Below are 21,049 nucleotides of genomic sequence, written 5' to 3'. Positions count from 1 at the left end.
AGCGTTACTTTATACACCCTATCAGGCGTGGAGACACGCATGTCCGCAGTTTCTACTTGTATAAAGTCATCAGTTGCTTTCACCTCCATATGCTCTAGAAGACTCCGGCGAACTATTGTGACCTCTGCCGCGCTAGTGCCCACTTCCTGTTTTTCAAGAGGACCCTCTTCCTGAGTGACATGTTGGACTGCGACTGCTGCCACCTTTTTCTTTTTGAATTGGGGTTCTTGTTGGGCAGGTTTCTGTTCCTTTTTAACAGAAACCTCCGATGAGCATTGTGATTCCTGTCTCGGTTTCACATACTCTGATCTTCGCTCTGATCGCCCGCCTCTCTCATTTCGTTTTTCCGATGAGTCCTGAAAGGAACGAGATTTGCGTATCAGTATATTGATATTTATCAGGCGTTTTTATATTATCTCTCTTTCTGAGATTATGGGGGTCATTCCTACCCTGGCGGTCCGAGACCGCCAGGGTAGGGGACCGCGGATGCACCGCCAACAGGCTGGCGGTGCATCCAGGCCCATTCTGACCGCGGCGGTAAAGCCGCGGTCAGAAAAGGGAAACCGGCGGTTTCCCGCCGGTTTTCCCCTGGGCTGCAGAATCCTCCATGGCGGCGCTGCAGGCAGCGCCGCCATGGGGATTCTGACCCCCTTCCCGCCAGCCTGGTTCTGGCGGTTTTGACCGCCAGAACCAGGCTGGCGGTAACAGGTGTCGTGGGGCCCCTTCGGGGCCCCTGCAGTGCCCATGCCGCCCGCCAAGCATAGAATCACCCCCTATATCTATTCTGTGGGGTATCCATACGTGGAGATTCTACCCTCTCTTTTTTAGGAGTTTGTTGTTTTTTATCCCAGCATTTCTTATTACCCTCAGGAGCTTGCTGGAAAAATCTTTATTAGATTTGCCCTGAAATTGTGGTTTAGTTGGTTCGGCCCCTAAACTATCTTGACCAATGCTAGAGTAGGTCTCTGCGATAATCTTAGGCAGCTCACGTTCCTGTTGAGGAATGTCACAGAGCCGCATGCGCACTGCTAGTGCGACTGCTTCGCCTTTAAGTTTACATAAAATAATTGAGGTTACTGTGGCAAAATTGCCCCTTAGTTGCATCCCCAAGTCCTGGGCCGGCGCAGCCCCATATTCATCTTAAATTTGTTTCAACACTTCCGGCAAATTGGCAAGTGTCGGTGTACTGTGTGCGGTTGTATAGAGCGCGGCAAATACTGTGCCCCAAGTATTACAGTTATCTACTGTAGGGACCATCCCAAATGGCAAGCACATCCTTAGAATTCTATGTTTATCCTGAGATCCCGTATAGGGAAATACTGCTTCTGATTAATACAACTACCTGTGGATTCCTCACCTATTGAATACTCCCATTGCGCCAGCATTCGACGGAAATCTTCTTCCTAGCTTCTGCACGTCGACGAGGACGTCACAATTGCCCATGCGACGCCGTCTGAAGTCATACAGGCAATAAGAGGTCCTCGCCGACGTGCCGACGTCAGTTCCCTTTTTTCCGTGCCATTCGAAATGGTTATCTTCGAGGGAGCTACTGTTGCTGCTCGACGTGGTTACAGTGTTTTTTTTGTGGCTATTTTTGCTTTGAGACATTACAATGTCGCAAAGAAAGTCAGGATTCAAGCCCTGCTGAGAGTGCGGAGGAAAAATGTCGGTTACGGATTCACATTCTGACTGTTTGTGGTGTCTTAGTTCCGACCACGACGTTGACAAGTGCGATTCTTGTCAACATATGAATCCAAAGGCCTTGAAAGAACGTGAGGCCAAACTTTTTCTTGTGAAGTCAAAGAAGAAGGAGAAGAGACATCACCGAAAGTCGTCTTCACCGAAGTCGCATCGGCATCATCGGGACTCCCGGCGTCATCGAGAATCTCGACGCCGGTCGAGTAAGGAGAGGTCTCGATCGAGGTCACCATCGACTCGACGTCGAAAGACTTGGGAAGTTAGTCCCACCGTCTCCCCCCAGCCGCCAACGCCGTTGCCATCTCCGACTTCACCGACTTCACCAATGTAATCGGTTAATCCTCCTTCGGTGTTCGAGGTTCCACAGCCTCAGGTGTTTTCTCCGTCCATGCAGACGTCGGGACCGGTGTCGATGTCGCCTTCGAAAGAGGCACCTCAGTACCCGGCTTTCCCAGCCCCTGGAGCTGATAGTACTGCATTCTTGAATGCGATGTTCTCCATCTTCCAACAGATGGCTCCAGGTGGTGGACCTGCTGGTCCGTCAGGCCCTTTGGCCTTCAACATGGGTGCTCCGGCTCCACTTCGACCGGCACCCTTCATGCCCTTTCTTCCCTTGAGAAACGTGGGCTCAGCGCCGGTATCGGCGCCTGTGGCTTCGGCTCCTGTGGCTTTGACGTCTCAGCCAGCGACGCCGACTAGACCTCCACCGACTCTGGAACAGTCTTCAGTCCGTCCTGCTCTACATTCGGCGCTGAAGAAAACCATGGCGCCGTTAGATCCGGCGTCTGACGGATCCGAGGATCGGCGTCAAGCTTCGACATCTGCTGACGCCATGTCGACGCCGAGGATAGAGGAGTGACTGCATTCGAGGAGGCTTGCTCTTCGCCTCCTTGAAGAGCAAGAATACCGGAGACAGGCATTGGAGGAAGGGGAGAATGAGGACTCTTGTGAAGGTCTCCATGGCTTGGACACTGCTCGTGGTCTGGACACCTCTCCTCAATGGGACTTGTCATCTCCTGGGGAGTACACAGAGGAGGCAGCAACTTTTCATTCAGTCATTAGAAAGGCGGCTGACTTTTTGGACCTCCCTTTGTCGGTGTCTGAGACCAAGCCAAACATCTTGACAGAAGTGTTGCACCCTGCCTCAACAACTGCAGAGCCACTTTTGCCTTTTAATGAGGCACTACTGGACACCATTATGGAAGTCTGGAAGAAGCCGGTGTCATCTTCAGCGGTGAATAGATCTGTGGCTCGGAGATATCGGGTTGCACCGGCTGACCCAGGCTTTCTTTCCAGGCATCCAACACCTGAAAGCCTGGTGGTTCAGGCTTCTTGCTCAGCTAGATCTGCTCCTGGGTCCTTTCCAGCTGTGCCCTCGGATAGAGACTCTAAAAAGATGGACATGTCATCGAAGAAGGTTTTCTCGTCATGTAGCATGGCTTTGAAATCCACCAATGCTACGTGCATCTTAGGGAGATACATTTACGCCCTGATGGACAAGATTAAGTCAACTCACACTGAGGTTCCTCAAGAATTATTGAGCCTGTTTTCTGATGCTCAGGCAGCAGCAACCCAGGTTATTCAATCTGGGTTGGATACATCTGACTCTGTTGCTAGAGCTATGGGTACTGCTGTGGCTACGAGGAGGCCTGGCTTCATAGCTCTGGTTTTTCCTCTGATGTACAATCGACCCTTTTGGACCTTCCTTTTGATGGCGACAAGCTTTTCGCGCCAAGGCGGATTCGGCTTTAGAAAGGTTCAAGGAGAGTAGGGCCACTGCCAAGTCGTTGGGCTTGCAAGCCTCTTCTTCTGCTTCCTCCAGATTTTTTAGGAGGTTTCGAGGATTTGGTTGTGGTTCCTCCTCCTCCTTTCGAGGAAAATTCCAGCAACCCACCTCTGCTCTCTCCTATAGATCTTTCAGAGGGAGGGGTAGGGTCCGCACCAGGGGAGCCACTCAGCAGCACTCTGCCTCTTCCTCATCTTCTGGAGGGGTGCAGCATGGGAAGCAGCCTTAGGCTTCCGCCAATTCCTTCTCACTCCACTCCTGTAGGGGGTAGGTTACTGAATTTTCTCCACAAGTGGGAGGTCATAACATCGGACTCCTGGGTTACCAGCATTGTGGGAAAAGGCTTTGCCCTACCCTTTCGGGAGTTTCTGCCCCCCATCCCGCCCCGTCCCTCCTACTGTTCAGAAGAACACCTCCTGTTACTAGAACAGGAGGTTAAAGTCCTCCTTTCAAAGGGTGCGGTGGAGTTGGTTCCAGAGCAGGAAAGGGGTCAGAGTTGTTACTCGAGATACTTCCTGATCCCCAAGAAGGATGGTCGATTGAGGCCAATCCTGGACCTGAGGATCTTGAATTGGTTCCTCAAACAGGAGAAGTTCAAGATGCTGACCCTAGCTCAGGTGCTTTTGGCGCTGAACGATGGTGATTGGGTGGTGTCTGTCGACTTGCAGGATGCTTACTTTCATATCCCGATACTCAAGTCGCACATTATCAGTTTGCGGTCCTCCCATTTGGTCTTACTTCAGCACCCCGAGTCTTCACAAAGGTGATGTCGGTGGTTGCAGCGGAGCTCAGAAGGAAGGGGATAGCAGTTTTTCCTTATCTGGACGACTGGTTGATCAAAGCCAAGTCTCCGGAGCTCGTGCTGCATCACCTTCAGTCGACAACCCAGTTGTTGTTCGACCTGGGTTTTTCAGTGAATGTACCCAAATCTCACCTAGAGCCCTCTCAGCGCCTCCTGTTCTTAGGGGCAGTACTGGATACAACATTGAATTGCGCCTTTCCTCCGCCTCAGCGGATTTAGGGCATTCAGGCGTTGGTTCCAATGTTCCAAAGTGGAGCGGTCATTCCGGTCCTCAAGGTCCTACGCCTGCTCGGTCTGTTTGCTTCTTGCATTCTGCTGATCACACACGCTCGCTGGCACATGAGGGCTCTTCAGTGGTGCCTCCGGAAGCAGTGGCCTCAACACAAAGGGGATCTCGAAGGATCAGTGAGGATCTCCGGGGACGCTGCTGCAGATTTAAAATGGTGGATTGCGGATGGCAATCTTTCTCAAGGAAGGCCGTTCTCGAAACCTCCACCGGTGACCACAGTAATACCGGATGCTTCCACTCTAGGGTGGGGAGCTCATCTGGGGGACCTGGAGATCAAAGGTCTTTGGTCTCCAGTAGAACGGATGTTTCATATAAATCTGTTGGAGTTGCGGGCTGTACGTCTTGCACTCAAGGCCTTCCTCCCGTCCCTTCGCGGTCAGTCGGTTCAGGTCCTGACGGACAATACTACCGCGATGTGGTATATAAACAAGCAGGGAGGAGTAGGGTCGTACCTTCTCTGCAGAGAAGCTCTACGGCTTTGGTCCTGGGCAAAGGACCATCAGATTTGTTTGGTAGCAAATCATCTGTCCGGAGTCTTGAACATGCGTGCGGATTCTCTCAGTCGCCGTTTCTCGACCGATCACGAGTGGCGTCTCCATCCGGATCAAGTCCGTCTAATCTTCCAGATGTGGGGGTTTCCTCGGATAGATCTGTTTGCCACCTGGGAGAATTCGCACTGCCCATTATTCTGCAGCCTCCAGTATCCGGTACAAGGGGCGTTGGGGGACGCGTTTCAGATGACCTGGTGCAACCAGTTGCTTTACGCGTTTCCCCCCATACCCTTGATTCCTCGAGTTTTGAGGAAAATTCGCCAAGACCGGGCCCAAGTCATCTTAATAGATCCGGATTGGCCAAAAAGGGTATGGTACACGGACCTTCTCCAACTCTCACTATGCCCTCCGCTCCGTCTCCCTCTCAGGGCAGACCTCCTCTTGCAGTCGCAGGGGCAGGTTTTACACCCCCACCTCCAGAACCTGCACCTTCATGCCTGGAGATTGAACGGGGCAACCTGAGTTCCTTTTCTCTCCCGCCTGATGTAGTGGATGTTATCTTATCGGCCAGGCGACACTCCACTAAATCTATCTACGCTAATAGGTGGGCTAAATTTGTGATTTGGTGTGGAGAGAGGCAAATTGATCCCTTACGTGCTCACTTATAAGATATCTTATCTTTTGCATTGTCTCTGGCACAGAGGGGTTGTTCAGTGGCTACGGTTAAGGGATACTTGCCTGCCCTGTCAGCCTTTCTATGTCTTCCAGACCAGCCTTCTCTATTCAAGTCCCTTATAGTACTTAGATTTTTTAAAGGTCTTATTAACACATTTCCTCCCACTCCTTTCATTATGCCTCAGTGGGATTTAAACTTGGTTCTGACTTTTCTTATGGGTTCCCCGTTTGAGCCTATGCATTCTTGCCCCTTAAGGTTATTGGTCCTAAAGACGGTTTTCCTGGTTGCAATTACTTCTGCAAGGAGAGTGAGTGAGCTGCAGGCTCTATCTGTAAAACCCCCTTACACATCTTTTTATGGGGATAAGGTGGTGTTGAGGACCAAGGCTGCTTTCCTACCAAAGGTTGATTCACCCTTTCATATGGCCCAAACGATTACTCTTTCCACGTTTTATCCTCCACCTCATCCTTCAAAAGAAGAAGAGAGACTACACCGCTTAGACCCAAGGAGAGCGCTAAGCTTTTATGTGGACAGAACGAAGGATTTCAGGCTGGAGGATCAGCTCTTCATCGGGTACGTGGGAAAGAGGAGAGGAAAGGCAGTCCACAAGAGAACACTCTCCAGGTGGGTCATTCTTTGCATTAAAATGTGTTACTCTTTAGCAAAGAAAGTACCCCCTGATGGTATAAGAGCTCATTCCACCAGAGCTAAGTCGGCCTCTTCGGCCTTGGCTAGAGGTGTTCCTGTGGTTGACATCTGCAAGGCCGCAACCTGGTCATCCCTCCACACTTTTGCGAAGCATTACTGCTTGGACTCTGAGGTTCGGAGGGATGGCCATTTTGCACGGTCAGTGCTGCAGGATTTCTTGGTTTGACCATTCAGGCACCCACCACTGAGAGCGGTACTGCTTTGGGACTCTATTCAATAGGTGAGGAATCCACAGGTAGTTGTATCCATCAGAAGAACGAGTTACTTACCTTCGGTAACGACTTTTCTGGTGGATACATTAGCTACCTGTGGATTCCTCACAGTCCCACCCGCCTCCCCGTTGCCGGTCTGGTCTAACCAAGCTGTTCTTGGGTGTGCTCCTCTTGGTTTTTGAGGACTTGTACATATACTGTATATATATATATAATTATTCGTGTATTCATTTATTTATTTAAAAAAATATATATATATATATATAAATAATATGTTCTTGAAATGATGTATTTATTTTGAATGTCATTAAATATTGCTATTTGTTCATTTATCTCAATGGCCTATTATTCTCAGGCACGTAAAAAATGTTGGTACTGACGTCGGCACGTCGGCGAGGACCTCTTATTGCCTGTATGACGTCAGACGGCGTCACGTGGGCAATTGTGACGTCCTCGTCGACGTGCAGAAGCTAGGAAGAAGATTTCCGTCGAATGTGGGCGCAATGGGAGTATTCAATAGGTGAGGAATCCACAGGTAGCTAATGTATCCACCAGAAAAGTCGTTACCGAAGGTAAGTAACTCGTTCTTCCAGCACATTTATTTTTTGTGCTAACCAAAACGGAGTTTCCTCTCTGCTTGGTGGGTACGTTACCCATGATCAAATGTACAGTCGTACGGTTTATACCCTACATGACTGCATGTGGTTGTGCTGGAGCAGCACGTGCTGGGTTTGTATTTAATGTTTGCATCACAAATTGTACTAATCGTCTATATGTCGCTGTTAAAAGGTATATAAGCGACAAACCTCAGCTACTGCCAAAGTTGCACTGCAGGATGTGGTGTATAGGTGGCCTATAAAGTCCAGTATTCTAATGAGACTACTGGATTTTGAGCGGAAGAATCGCCCACGGTGTGAGAGACTAAGTCTAACCCACTGTGGGTGACACCTGTCGCTCCAATCCAGGTTTTGCTCTGGCTAACTAGCAGTGCCTCATCTCTACCCAAGGATAGGGATGACTGGGCAGCCGAGCGCATGACATTCTAGGTTTCTCAGGGAAGCCGTGGTCACTCTGGTCTCATCCATTTCTCTCTGTTACATTTAGTCTCATATATAAATGATAAACAGAGGCAGTATAGGCTTTAATAATTACTTTATTAAAACAACTGCATCTTGGATAGCAAAGAGTGAGCTGCAATAACCAGGACGACACAGCATGACAATATTAAAATTGTGACTAGAAAAGTGAAGCATAAAAATAACGCTATAATATTGTCACTATGGTTAGTAGACTAACTCCTACCTAGGCTATGATAGAGCACAGCATGTTAAGTTCTAATTCTGCCCTTCAGGTTCCCCTGGGAAGACATCATCTCCCATACCTGAGCAAAGGCCTGCGGTCTGCGTTAGCATCTGTAGCAACGCATTAGTCAATCAGCATACAGTCGTTGTTCTCTGGCTGGAATCTCCCTCTAACATGCAAGGAACAAGGAAGTGTTTTATAACAACACATCTGATGTTCTGAGAAAATGTCCCTACGTAAGGATGTGTGTTTTCTACGAATGTTGGAGACTACACTTCTTCCACGTTCACCGGCAATATACCGTGCTTAGCCTTGGAAGAAGCACAGAGTTATCAAGAATGTCTTGTTTGAGAACAGAGTGCTGGCCTAGGCAAAAACAGTTAGATAAACAGAAAATAAAACAAGACAGTAAAAGTGGCTATTGTAACAATAATAAAATGAAGCCGAATAAAATATATCTAGGTTAAGGTGCACAGCGGCCTAGTGTGTTAAAATAACGTGCATGGAGCTATGGCTAAAATGGCCACACGACACCCCTGTGAGTGGCTATGTGAGTCTCTGAGTGGCTCTGTGAGTGGGTAGTTGTCTTTGAATGGATCTGTTAGTGGGTGCGTGAGTCTCTGAGTGGCTCTGTGAGTGGGTGTGTGAGCGTGTAAGTGGGTCTGTGAGTGGGTGCATGAGTGGGTCTGTGAATGGGTGCGTAAGTCTCTGAGTGGGTCTGTGAGTGGGTGAATGAGTGTCTGAGTGGGTTTGTGAATGGGTGTTTGAATCTCTGATTGGGTCTGTGAGCGGGTGCATGAGTGTCTGAGTGAGTGTCTGAGTGGGTGTGCGAGTGTCTGTGTGGGTGTGTCAGTAGTTGTGTGAGTGACTCTGCCACAAGGGAACCTCACCTGCCCTTTTGTCCAACAACAGTCCTCAGCTTTGCATGAAATATCTACCCAAGTGGAGTTCTTTATGCCTCCTTGGGTAAATGTCTTGTATGTATTCTACACTAATATGCATAATGGAGCACAAGGAAATGTCACCAGTGACCTTGTGTGCATTTGACAATGTGATTGTTTCTCATGCATCTTTCTCCAGAATTCTGTGATAACATGAATCCTCCTTTAGAGAGGCCAACGATACTACAAACATGTAAATCTCCACCAAACCAGAGTCTATGTTAAGTAAGTGCTTCTATGTTTTGTGGAGATGTCCTCATGTTCCTCGGAATCAAAAATGCACCATCAAAATGGGTGGGAAATGCACAGAGGAGCCCTTTGGGAAGCTGTCCATCAACCTGGCAAAAAGGGGGAGGACATATGCATACTGCTAGGGTTGATGGTGCGGGACAAGTGCGGCGCAGCTTCCAGGTGATTTGCACATTTGCATACTCGGAATGATTTAAATTGAGAACCATGGAGGAAGGGGATTGCGCGGCCCCACTCCCCTGGCGGTTTTTGGCTTACCTCTATTCAACAGGGGAGGAGGGCCACGTAGCCCCCCACCCTTGGCCTATTTCAGCCCTGAGGACCCAATCCCCTGGTGCATTATTTAACTAGAGGAGGGGGGGCCAGGTGGCCCCCTCCGTTTCATGAATGGGGTCTCAAGGGCCCCATCCTCCGTGACCCAGCCATCTGTCCTGGGTGACCCACTGGGGACCCAGTGTGCAATGTGACTGCGGGGGTAGCCTGAATGCCCCTGTGGTCCCAGCCTGCTTCCTGCGGGAGCCGGCATTGCTTTTTCACACAGGGAGCTGCTAAACATGCAGCTCCCTGTGTGCAAATGCAATTGTTTCCTCTGTTTATCTGCCCACATCTCTGCTGGCAGGGAAACAGAGGAAACCTCTGCTTCCAGCGGGCTAGAGCACTTTGACAGCTCTCGCCCACTGGAAGCAGAGTGTTTGCCCTGACTTGGCGCACCCAGTCAGAGCAAACAGCTATGTCCCAGGGTAGGCTTACTGCATGACATAGCAGGGGCAAGCCATTGAGGTAGCGGTCCCCAGGGCTACTATTTGCACGCCCCCCTCCAATGTTAAACAGTCCTGGGGACAGATCTCTATTCCGAGAGCTATGCCAGATGCCAGAATTCGATGGGGGACAAAAGGGGAGCTAACGACTGAGATCCCAATATGTAGAGTGGTGAGAAAGAGGTGTGTGTTGACCCCTACTCTCTTCCTATTGTTTATCAATGCTTGTATTCCTTACTTATTGGATTGTGACAAGGATGCACCCACAATAGTTGGGGAGAAGACCCCGTGTTTGTTGTTTACAGACAACACCTTGCTATTATCTCAATCTGCTTTTGGGCTTTCTAATTTACTTGTGAAGTTCACGGGTTTTTGTAAAGACCACGGATTGGAAATTAATGCATCTAAAACCAAGAACATGGTATTTGGGAATACAAAACATAAAGTGAAGAAACAGATACTCCTGGATGGGGTAGCTTTAGAAAGAGTTACTAACTTCGATTATCTGGGAATAAAACTGGAGGATTCACATAAATGGCAGGCTTATTTATCGAAGTCGTTTATGAGCTTGAAACAAAAGTCTAGGGGTATACTAAGATGTGCTGCCAGATCCCCCAGGTTTGCCATCACTCCTGGGATGGAAATATATAAAGCCCAAGCGAGGGGGGAAGTCCTATATGGCGCAGAGCTATGGGACATTGTAATCTGGAGGATTTGGAAAGAGCTGAAAACTTTTTTTATTAAAACTTTATTCAAAGTACCTGCAAGTTCCCCCACATTGCCCATCTGGATGGATCTAAATCATTACTCCATTGTGCATTTAGCTGCTTTAAGGCCATTAACGTATTGGATTAGGATTTGGTCCTCTGATATTTTCAACCCATATCGAGCTTGGCTGAGTGTCCTGATGAGCACGCATGCTACTAAAAAAGTCAGGTGGTGCAATCATGTTGAAAAAACTTTTACTAAACTTGGGCTGGGAGCTTACTGGACAGATCCCTCTCACCTCCCGAAAAATGCCATGCAGGTTGTAAGGGATGCGTAATGGCTAAATGTACAAACAGAGAAATTAGCTGAAGTGCCCTTGTTTTTTATCCTATAAATGCCATTATGAGTTTGAGCATTACATGGATTTGATGTTATCTCCTTTAGCATGTGCACTTTATATCAGATTTAGATTAGGGTCGCTCCCTCTACGTACTTTTACCTGCAGATTGACAAAATCTGATAGTCATTCTAACTTTTGCCCAATGGGATGTGGAACTGCCGAATGCACGGCTCATGTTCTTTTCCATTGCCCAGCGTATTCTAAGCAGAGGGCACGCTGGATTATACCACTTTGCAGATCCACGGGTTTTAGGAATCGGTTATTAGCCCTTAGGATTTGTAAAACAAATCCCAATGTGACTGTGGCATTCATATTAGCAAAATTTTTGGAGGCTATCTGGCATATTAGACACAAATCTCCGAACTGTAATTTATAATGCTTTGAATTTGTTGTACGGGGAACTGTATTTTGATAGTTAATACATTTCCGTATAATTTATGAATATCAGTATACTAATGCGAACAGGAGTTGTGTTGTCCTTCAGAAGTTATGGTATTCAATTGGGTTATATTTGACAATTTTATTTATATTATATTGTATTTTATCTCTTTTAGTCAAAGGATATTATGCTATCCTTTTTTTTATTGTATTTATCTAAGTGTTTTGCAAATGTGCTTTTATGGTATTTTTTTACCAAAATAAAGCTGAATTGAATTGAACTATATACATGTGTATGTATATATATATATATATATATATATAATGAAAGGACAAAGGTTAAACTGGAGTTATACATGAGAATGGTAGTAGGTTTTTACCTTATGTTAAAACAACCTTAGCAATTCACTGAAAAAACACTACCATTTACAAACCATAAAGCCAGGAAAATTCACCAGAGGGAACGGGCGGCAGTGGCAGCCTCATGGAAATTCTAGTCCCAGGATTCATTGGGCTGGGTAGAGGAGGCCCGTGCATTGCCCAGCTGTGCCCAATCAGTGTTATAAAGCACCTTCAGCAGTTCTGCTGCGTGTGCCACACCCGTACCAAGGGCAGGCCCGTCCTGCACCTGTCAGCATCAGGAAGCCCCCCCCAGCTTTTTTGTCCTGCATCTTTTGTCTGGCTTTTACTTGCATAATGCCTGCCCATTGCTTGTCACAACATGAGAAGACTGTATTGCATCTTTATGTATCCACTCCATCAGATACAGTGGAAGTTCATTTTAAAGAACAGCTTGTAATCGTCTCTGAAGTTTTTTTTGTGTACCTGCATAGCTGTGTTCTAACTTGAGGAGGATATGTTGTAGCATTGATTTTCCTTTTCTTGTGACGCGCTTGTCTAACCTTTTGACAAGGCTCACCAGACATCAGAACAGCTGCTGGCTGGGAAGCCAGTGCAACTTATGAGTTTCCTTTACCAGAAAATCTAATCATCGGTGGAAAGGGGGAAACCTAAAATATCTGCTCCCACTAAGCTCAGCTCCTCATCTTCATCTCTAGACTGATTCATTCAACGTGCCATGGGGGCTTTGAATAAAGAAACTGAGCATGTGGAACGATGCCTCTCGGGCTCATTGATGGCAGGTATGGAGACTTGTCCTATGCCTCAAAAGGGACTCAGGAATGGAGGCTTTCCCTATTTTGGGTCAGGCTCAACACCTACCCTCACCTCCCCCCACTGAAAATCCTTCTGAGCCTGGTCCAGTCCCAAGCCTGGATACTGCTTCTCCTAGTAATAATGGCTCCCCCTGCAAAGCAGAAAAATTGCCAGGTGCCCCAGAAGCAAGTCTCCTCCTCCACACATCAGCCCAATCATGCAATGGATTTCACTTTCAACCCAAAAACTTTTGACCTATTTCAGAGATCTTTAACAGATAATGTTTGTGCGTGATATCTGACCTGCTCACACCCCTGCAGTCTAGGTTGGGGACAACAGAAGAACTTTTAATGGACTTTAAAACAAAAGGGGTCACCATTTCCACCACAGTATCCACCATGTGTCTACAAGGGGTGGTGGGGGGTGCAACACACTCTTTACCAACTCTTCCTGATCCTGGCATAGGGACTTTGGGGCCATATAACTACCATACCTATAATAATCAGCAGTCTGCTTCCTCACTTCTTCCTTTACATATCCATCCCCAGCCATGTACAAACGATTGGGCATCTGTGACAAAGGGATAGGGGGATAGGAACACCTTTAGGGGGAAGCAATGCACATATCGTTCTCCCAATCATATGCTGGCCATGCAACACAACCCCCCAGCAGGGGCTATTAAATTGGCTGAGTCTTCCATCAAGCCCCCGAACAAAGGTACATCCACTGGAAATCCATCAAGGGCTGTGTGGGTTAGAGCCTTGCATAATGGAGGTGTTGGGCTCCCCAATCAGGACATGATTAGCTTATCCCCCCCCCTTCCTGCCCCTCTGTAGTATTCATGGCTAATGTCCCTCCATTACCGGAGGGATTAGTTGAGTTGCCCATACAATTATGGAACATAGCCATGCGCTGGTTGCATTCCAGATCAATATCTCCAATCTCAGCTGCGGACCAAATTCTGCTAACACGGAGGGTGGGCTGGATAGGACTGTCAAAAAATTACTTGCTGGAGATTGTGTCGTTATAAATTTTAGGCAGTCCAGGTTTGCTTGGAATATCTTACATGACACCTCCTTTACTTCTTTGATGAAGAGCAATGTTTTTTTTCTTCCTCTTGGCTTCTTTTATAGGCATCTATCCTAATCCCCTGTTGTTCCTCCTTCCTGCCCTTTTGCCTGTCCTTCAGTGGATAACCAGGTTAACCACTTACACTTTCAGATAGATAAGACCTTCTGAATGATTTGCAGGCTGTGGACTGATGCCTGGTCGTCAAGGCTACTTCGCAACTGGCCGCCTCACCTGACCCTTTGGTTTTTATCAATCTTCCTCAATGTCACTATATCACGCCTCCATCAGTTGCTGCAGACCAAGCCTTGTCTACTCACTCCCGGGGCTGTAGTAGGGCCCGGGTTAGGAGCCCTAGCTAGGCTGACATAACCATATATGCACTTCAACAAGGTTATAATGGGGTATGTGATAGTGCTTCATGAAACATTGCAGGGCTTAGAAGAATAAAATAGTCGCTCGCAAGTGGCTTTACACCACACTCACTACTCACATAATTTTCATCCAGGACACATGGCAAGATCTTACACATCACTCCTACTAGGCCAAGTGGAGTTAGCATTAGATGGTCTGAATTGACCTCACATGTATGAGGAGCCTGATGTCCCAAGTGCCAAATGAGTTTGATGTGTGTTTAGCTCCTGTTGTGGATAACGACGACCTGGTCTTAGCCTGTGAGCTGATTTCTGCAGCCCTTAATTCCATTTTGGGATATCCAGCAAAACAGGACAGCCTGCCAGACAGGGTGGTTCAATCATGAACGTACTCAAGCCTTACAACAACTGAAGGCAGCTATACATCATGTCCAGAGAGACCACAATTCTGGTAAAAGTCTTAGGAAGCAGTATAATGATCTATTCAGTGCCAGAATGGCAGAGCTAAGGGAAAAGGCACAGCTGAACCTGGTGCAGGCTTTAGAAACCAACAATGGATCCCTTTTTTTTTAATACTGTGGATACACCTTTTTTGAAGAAAGAATCTGGCCCTGTCCTCTCACCACTTGTCCCCTCACAGGGATGTGTTGACCACTTTGAATGGATATTTGCCCCTGCATCTACTAATGAGCTAAAGCATCCATCACTGGCTTTAAATAGTTTGGTCAGGTGTTCCTCCTCTAATAGCATCCCGCCCTTGGTATTTACGCTGGATAAAATCTTGGACGCTATGCATAAGTGGGCTAAAGGGAAAGCCTCCCGGACCTGATGGGGTTCTGGTTTAGGCCGTTATAGGCTTGATAGAGCTGCGGACCCCATTACTTACTCACGTTTTCAAAGTGGCAGCAAAGGGTTTTATTCCCACCTCTTGGGCTAAGTCTGTTATTGTGGCCATATACAAAAAAGGAGATAAAGCAGATCTGAAGTGCTACCGTCCCATCTCCCTCCTGGATTCATCCGTGAAACTTCCGGGCAGGGTTGTCCTTAAGAGATTGGAGTACTGGGCAATTGACAATTTGATCCTGTCGGGGGCCCATGTGGATTCAGTAAGGGACTTGAGATAGTGAATCAATATCTAAATCTCAAACTTTTGATCCGGAAATATACAAGAGCTAAATCAGGATCTCTCTGTACCTTTGTTTTGCAGATCTCATTAGTGCTTTCAATTTAGTGGATCATACAGTACTATGACATACCCTGCTCTCTTATGTGGCTCCTAATGATATTATTGGCCGGCTTGCACAGCTTTATAAAAACCTCTCTGCTACAGTTTAAGTTGGCCCTAAAAGTGAATTGTTGCCTTTCTTTAGAATCAACCGGGTGTTCAACAGGGGTGTGTGCTGGCCCCCTTCTATGTTCCTTGTTTATAAATGGGATTGATGATACTCTATGGTCCTTGCAGGCTGATGCTCCGATTGTTGCCAGCTGCTCGGTACCTGTGCTCCTTTATGCTGATGATGTGATCCTTTTGTTCAGGACTCCTTTGCAGATTTCACGATCTCCAGGAATTTAAAGATTAGTAAGTCCAAGACATTCATAATGACTTGTGGGAAAACCCCTAAGCAGGGAAGATCTTTCTATCTTGAGCACTTCCAGATAGCTAAAGGTACGTCCTTTTGCTACCTGGGAGTCCTCTTTTCTGGTAAGGGCTCCTGGACCAATCGTATCCAGGTTACCTGGCTTAAGATGAAAAGAGTCTGTGAGGGGGTGTTTAGATTTTCCAGTAGTCTTGGCAGTCATCTCATCAAAGAAATTCTCACCATCTATAAAGCAAAGGCTGTTTCTGTTGCAACCTATGGCAGGGGTGTGTGAGTCCACTCACCAAGTAATTCCTTACAGGTAGAGGTAAATGCTTTTTTAAGACATCTGCTGTGTACTGCCCCCTGGATATCGTCTAACAACCTGCACTGGGAAGTTGGGCTGAGCCATCTGGAAGACATTCTGTACTCAAAACCTTGTGGCGCTCAATATGGGCTAAACCTAAGACTGGGCTTACAAACGCATTTATGATGGACTGCCTAACTTTATATCATGTCCTTGATATCCTGTGGCTGTCATCCATCAACAATACTCTTAGGATGGTGTTTGGCTTTCCTGGGCTTTAAGACCCAGCTAAGTTCCTAATGCTGGGGAAATCAGCAATGAAGGCAGCTTTGCTTGAGACAAGAGTACGGAAGAGCGCCTCTGCCCATGAGATGAAATAAACAATGGTGACATATACTTCCTATGTTTTACCCATACTGTTTTATCCCTACTTAACCTGGGTGACAAATCAACAACATCTCTTTGACCTGATTTGACTACGGTTGACTAACACCTCTTTCCCTTACATGAATCAATGGGATATAACAACAGTCCCGTGCTCATGTGATGGAATCTCCAAACAATGCACTCTGCATTTTATGTTTTTTTTTTGTGAGATTTATTTAAATTTAAGGAAGCAATTTTTTAAAACCCATTTTTACTGCACAAACCACCAGGGAACACAAAACTGCTATTGTTTTGTGTATGGTATGGAGTCTCCTGCCATTTGTTTTAATGTCACATCTTTTATTTGTAGAGCAATCCCTTCAAGGAAAAGAATGTCCTAAACATCCCAGATTAGTATTGTTAATCTTAATTGTGCCTGTAGTGCTCATTTAAATAGTCAATTTGTCTGTTGGTGGATTGTATTTTATTGTTTATATTATGTGATTTTATGACCTATGCTGATAGTCCTAAAATAAAGATCTTTGGCTTGACTTGGCACAAGTATAACTTGCACCCCCGGAGATTTCTTATGTCATCAGTGATGTAGTATATATGGTCATAAGCAGTGCATCAGAGTGGTACAAGTTATACTTATGTCATTTACATATATGTATTTCTCTATTTTTTAACATAAAAACGTAAAATATTATTAGGCTATGTTTGCAGCCAACCCCAAGTCCTAAAATGCCAGCTGCAACATTTTTCTTCATGTTGCGGCTGCCAATCATATTATGCAATCCTGCGGGTATCTTGCACAATGGACCAATCAGATTGTGTATTTTGAAGTTTTTTCCTATGGGATTTCCACAAGGGTCCCACAGGAAATAACATCTATGCATTCTAAACTTTAATTTCTCTAAAATGGCTGAACAGAATCACATATCAAGACCCTCCAGAAACACCCCCCCTTTATGCAAGTTTCCTATAACAGAAGTCAGAGGAGCACAGAGGCATGTTTGAAAAGAGTTTGAAGTAGTTACGAAAATAAATCAGCTGAAAATTATATAAAGGAAGGCAAGTTAAAGTGCTTTTCTGCTACTCACCTCAGAACATGGTGGCTTTCTGCCTCAGAGATATTTTTAGCCGAGAAGGCGCTCTTAAATCAATTATTTTACTACTGTGTAGTGAAGTTGAATGTGATCCAAATGTGCCTATTATGAACAGTTTTCACCTTTTATAGAACCACTGCAAACAGAGCTCACTCCCCAGAGTAGTAGCTTCAAGGGGTGCTTGGGGTGTTACAGCCCCCTAATAAATGTATTTTCTTATAAATAGTTGGGTACAGGTGCTTTCAGTTAGGTATTGTGAGATATAAGTAGAATTTCAACAGGTATTTATACATACACACAGACAAAAAAACGTACATACACTGTGTGAAAGCCCTAAAAAATATTGGTTATTTTACAGAATATTGTGTTTCGTCTCTTAGTACTCATATTAAACCACATTCCTCTCCCTCTCCACTGCCCCTTAGGCCTCACTCATGCACACTACTTGTAGTATAATGTATTGAAACATTATATTCCAGCCTGATTGTAAGAAAATCCTCTCTCTTATGCAAAACTTTTCATGCAGCGACCACTCCTTCCAGTCACTCAAGGCCAGTTATAGCGCTAGCACCTGGCTCTCATAATCTTTTTACAGATAGTCATCCACTTCTGAGTAATCAATGAGACATGAGTCAGCAGGTCAGCATGTCATCAGTGATGTGAACAATGATGTCATTGAACATATCATGAGTGATTGGATATGTTGAGGTCATAAGCTGGCCATGGCGAGGGCTCAAGTTCTAGCTCAGGAAACTATAGCTGGTGACTTTCAGTCTTTAAAACGTGACTGTATTACTGACATTTTCACCTAATATAACGTTACATTAACCTTTGGTACTTTCAGTGGATATATGGGTAACAGCTAAGATGGGTATCTTCCATCATACAAAGGTGCATAGTGCTGAGCTGAAGGAGGAATGCCTCTGCTAAAACGAAGGAAAGGAGATTAGAGATGGAGGTTGTATCAGACCAGTATGCTAACCCTTAGCACAGCAGACTACATATCCTGTGGCCAACAAGTAGGGTTGTTGTACGATTGTCTTAAACTTCCAGGTCACTCTGTCTCCGAGCAGAACGTGTCATTCCTTTCTATCATTATGCGCTCATAACCACATTAAATAATTCATTCAAGCTGGCTAGGTCATTATGTAGCTCTTGATACTCTGGACAATGTCTTGTAGAAATGCCTAAAACTCAAGAAAAGTGACTGCATAATCTGCTTCTATTCAGCAAAGCAGCATACTCTCCTAAGGATTGGATGTTAACTGCAGAGGGGGTTCTTGACTAAAGATCAATGAACGCTAGACATTGAGCACCGTGGAACACTACAGCCATGCTAGTTCCACTCTCTTGGTTTTGCCTCTGTATCTACTTTTGGAAACCTATCCTTGCTGTTGCATGGTGCTAAAATACATGTCGCGCTGTCTCCTTCCAGCTAATTATAGGAGGAAGAAGCTCGTGCATTTTATCCAAAGCATTATACTGATGTCCTTCACCGGGGATCTTATATGAGGAAAGGGACAAACGGTTTTAATTACTAGCTGAAAGAGACATTATTTGTTTCACATGAATCATGTTGGTACCAGTGGCAATTTAAAGCAGGCAGATTCTTTGAAAAATATGGGACTATTGAAAAATTCTATTCCGTTGTGGGTGTGGCACTAAACAGCAAACAAGCTCCACAAGCAAAGGACAAGCCTAAACGAAAATATTTGAAAATATTTTTTTAAGTCTTCTCTACGTGCATTGTTGAAATAGATATTCTAAACTAGTCCTGACAAGGCTTGGAAAGCATAAAAGGAGAGTTTATGATTGAAAATCTAAATAGAGAAATGTGCTATTTTTTCATCTGAATGTAATAAAGATAAATTGATGATTCCTCTAAAAATTAGTCACTTATATATGCAGCTGACATACAATATAAAAGTGTTTTATTTTGAGATATAAACTTAATTGGACAATTGAATATGTTGTTATAAATATAGGAGTTATGTTTTTATGAAAAATAAAATATGAAAGTATGCCATAGAAAATTAGTATGGAATACGCGATTGATTCACTACTCCCCAGAACAATATTTATCAGTTTGTGATCGAGAAACCATTATGTATATATCTAGTATCTGAAATAGGAACAATTGTTGGCGATCACAACATTGTGTGACTGTTGTATGGGCATCAGGAGGCAGACAGGGGAAAGTTGGGTCTATTGTCTGAGCTGTCTCAGTGAATCCTGGAAACATAGGCTATAATCCGTGCTTCTCATTTGTTCACATTCTCTGGTCATGGTCATAGTGATTGCTGTAGTTCCCAAGTTGCCAAAACAGCAAGTGCTTTGAAGCAGGTAATCCTATTATGTGTGGTTTCCGTTGACCTCGCATTAAATACAGTTTGACATTTTAAGTTTGTAATTTTGAAATGCTTTTGATTCACGATTTACTTTTATATTACAAAATGTAACAATAATAATTCACTCAAAAACATCTGTAAAAAATGTAATATACAGTGGTTTTGTGTCCTGGTTTTTATAGTGCAGCTGTCACACGAGCCATGTTTTATAAGAAATATAAAGATGTCTTAGAGGCGCCCTTTTAAAAAATTAGCCTTCTTGGACGAGCCTCTTTCAGTCATTGGCTTGAGGCTTTCAGTCACGCCTTGGCTCAGCCCAGTGGAGTATTCATCTCTTACAAAATGGTAGTGGCTGTTTGGGTGTATCCTTTCACCTCCCCTCAAGGGATTTAATTGAATTGCATGAGTGATTACTTCACTTCTATAACCCTCTCTGTCCGCTCGTTCCCATGTGTGCTTATTTAATGTCCCAATTCTATATGTGTTAGCACAATAATCCTAGGCCTATTGGATTTGCCAGTGCCTGTTGTGTGAATTGGTAATCTCATAAAACACAAGGGTCCACTGTTTTTTAAATATATATAGCAAATCCTCTCCAAATACATATTTTTAACTTCAATAAGATTATTGATGGTTAAATATTAGTGAATTTCTTTGTAGTGACAAATAAGATTCTTGCAGGTTGCTGTTGATGTTCTCAATAATTCTCGTGATCTAAATATTTTCTTTCTAAAAACATTGTAAAACATAGGTGCGAAATTCTGCCATCTTAACCAACTTGAAAGACAAACAATTAGAGAGCAAAAGAAGACGACAAGAACTGGCAAAGATGTTGGCAGACATTGAAAATCCTCTGCAGGTGTTGGAAAAGAGCATTCATGAAATGAGGGAATCGCAAAGTGATCTAACGGAGGTATTTCCCGTTTGGGATATTTTAAAAGTACTCTATATTTAGTGATGTATGTCTCTGGAGCTATCTTGCTGAGAAGTAGTGTGCCTGAATGCTGGTCATTAACACATACTGTAGTCAGAGGTGGAGTTGCCCAAGTGGTAAGAAGAGATGAGAGTTGCAATGAATTTGCCTTAAGTGGGCGGTGTGATGCTGCTGTGATCATTAACTCAGCACCATTCCATACACAGGCAGATGCATAATGGGTGGTCATACCACTATATTTATGAGCAAGTGAGGTACGTATAGAGCATTTACAGACTCTAAGTGCATACTCATTGAATCAATAAGACAGAACAAGCATAGGCTAACTTTTAATAAACCTATGAACACGGTTTGTGTGCTGTAAGACCTTGGTTGGATGGAACTTCTCATAGTAGGGTCTTCAACTGATATAT

General features: G+C 45.1%; 1 protein-coding gene across 1 annotated transcript in view; it reads left to right on the top strand.

Annotated features, from left to right (window-relative positions):
• Positions 1-21,049, top strand: part of CCDC178 (coiled-coil domain containing 178) — a 1,079,202-nt gene that overhangs the window by 398,465 nt on the left and 659,688 nt on the right. Inside the window, exon 15 of the mRNA XM_069220096.1 lies at positions 20,454-20,615. Within this exon, the coding sequence (XP_069076197.1) occupies positions 20,454-20,615 (162 nt within the window). The remainder of the gene's footprint in view (positions 1-20,453; positions 20,616-21,049) is intronic.

This window comes from Pleurodeles waltl, chromosome 2_2 (genome assembly GCF_031143425.1).
Source record: "Pleurodeles waltl isolate 20211129_DDA chromosome 2_2, aPleWal1.hap1.20221129, whole genome shotgun sequence".
Classification (NCBI taxonomy): Eukaryota; Metazoa; Chordata; class Amphibia; order Caudata; family Salamandridae; genus Pleurodeles; species Pleurodeles waltl.
The sequence above is the reverse complement of the archived record's forward strand: the minus strand, read 5'-3'. Positions and strand labels throughout refer to the sequence as shown.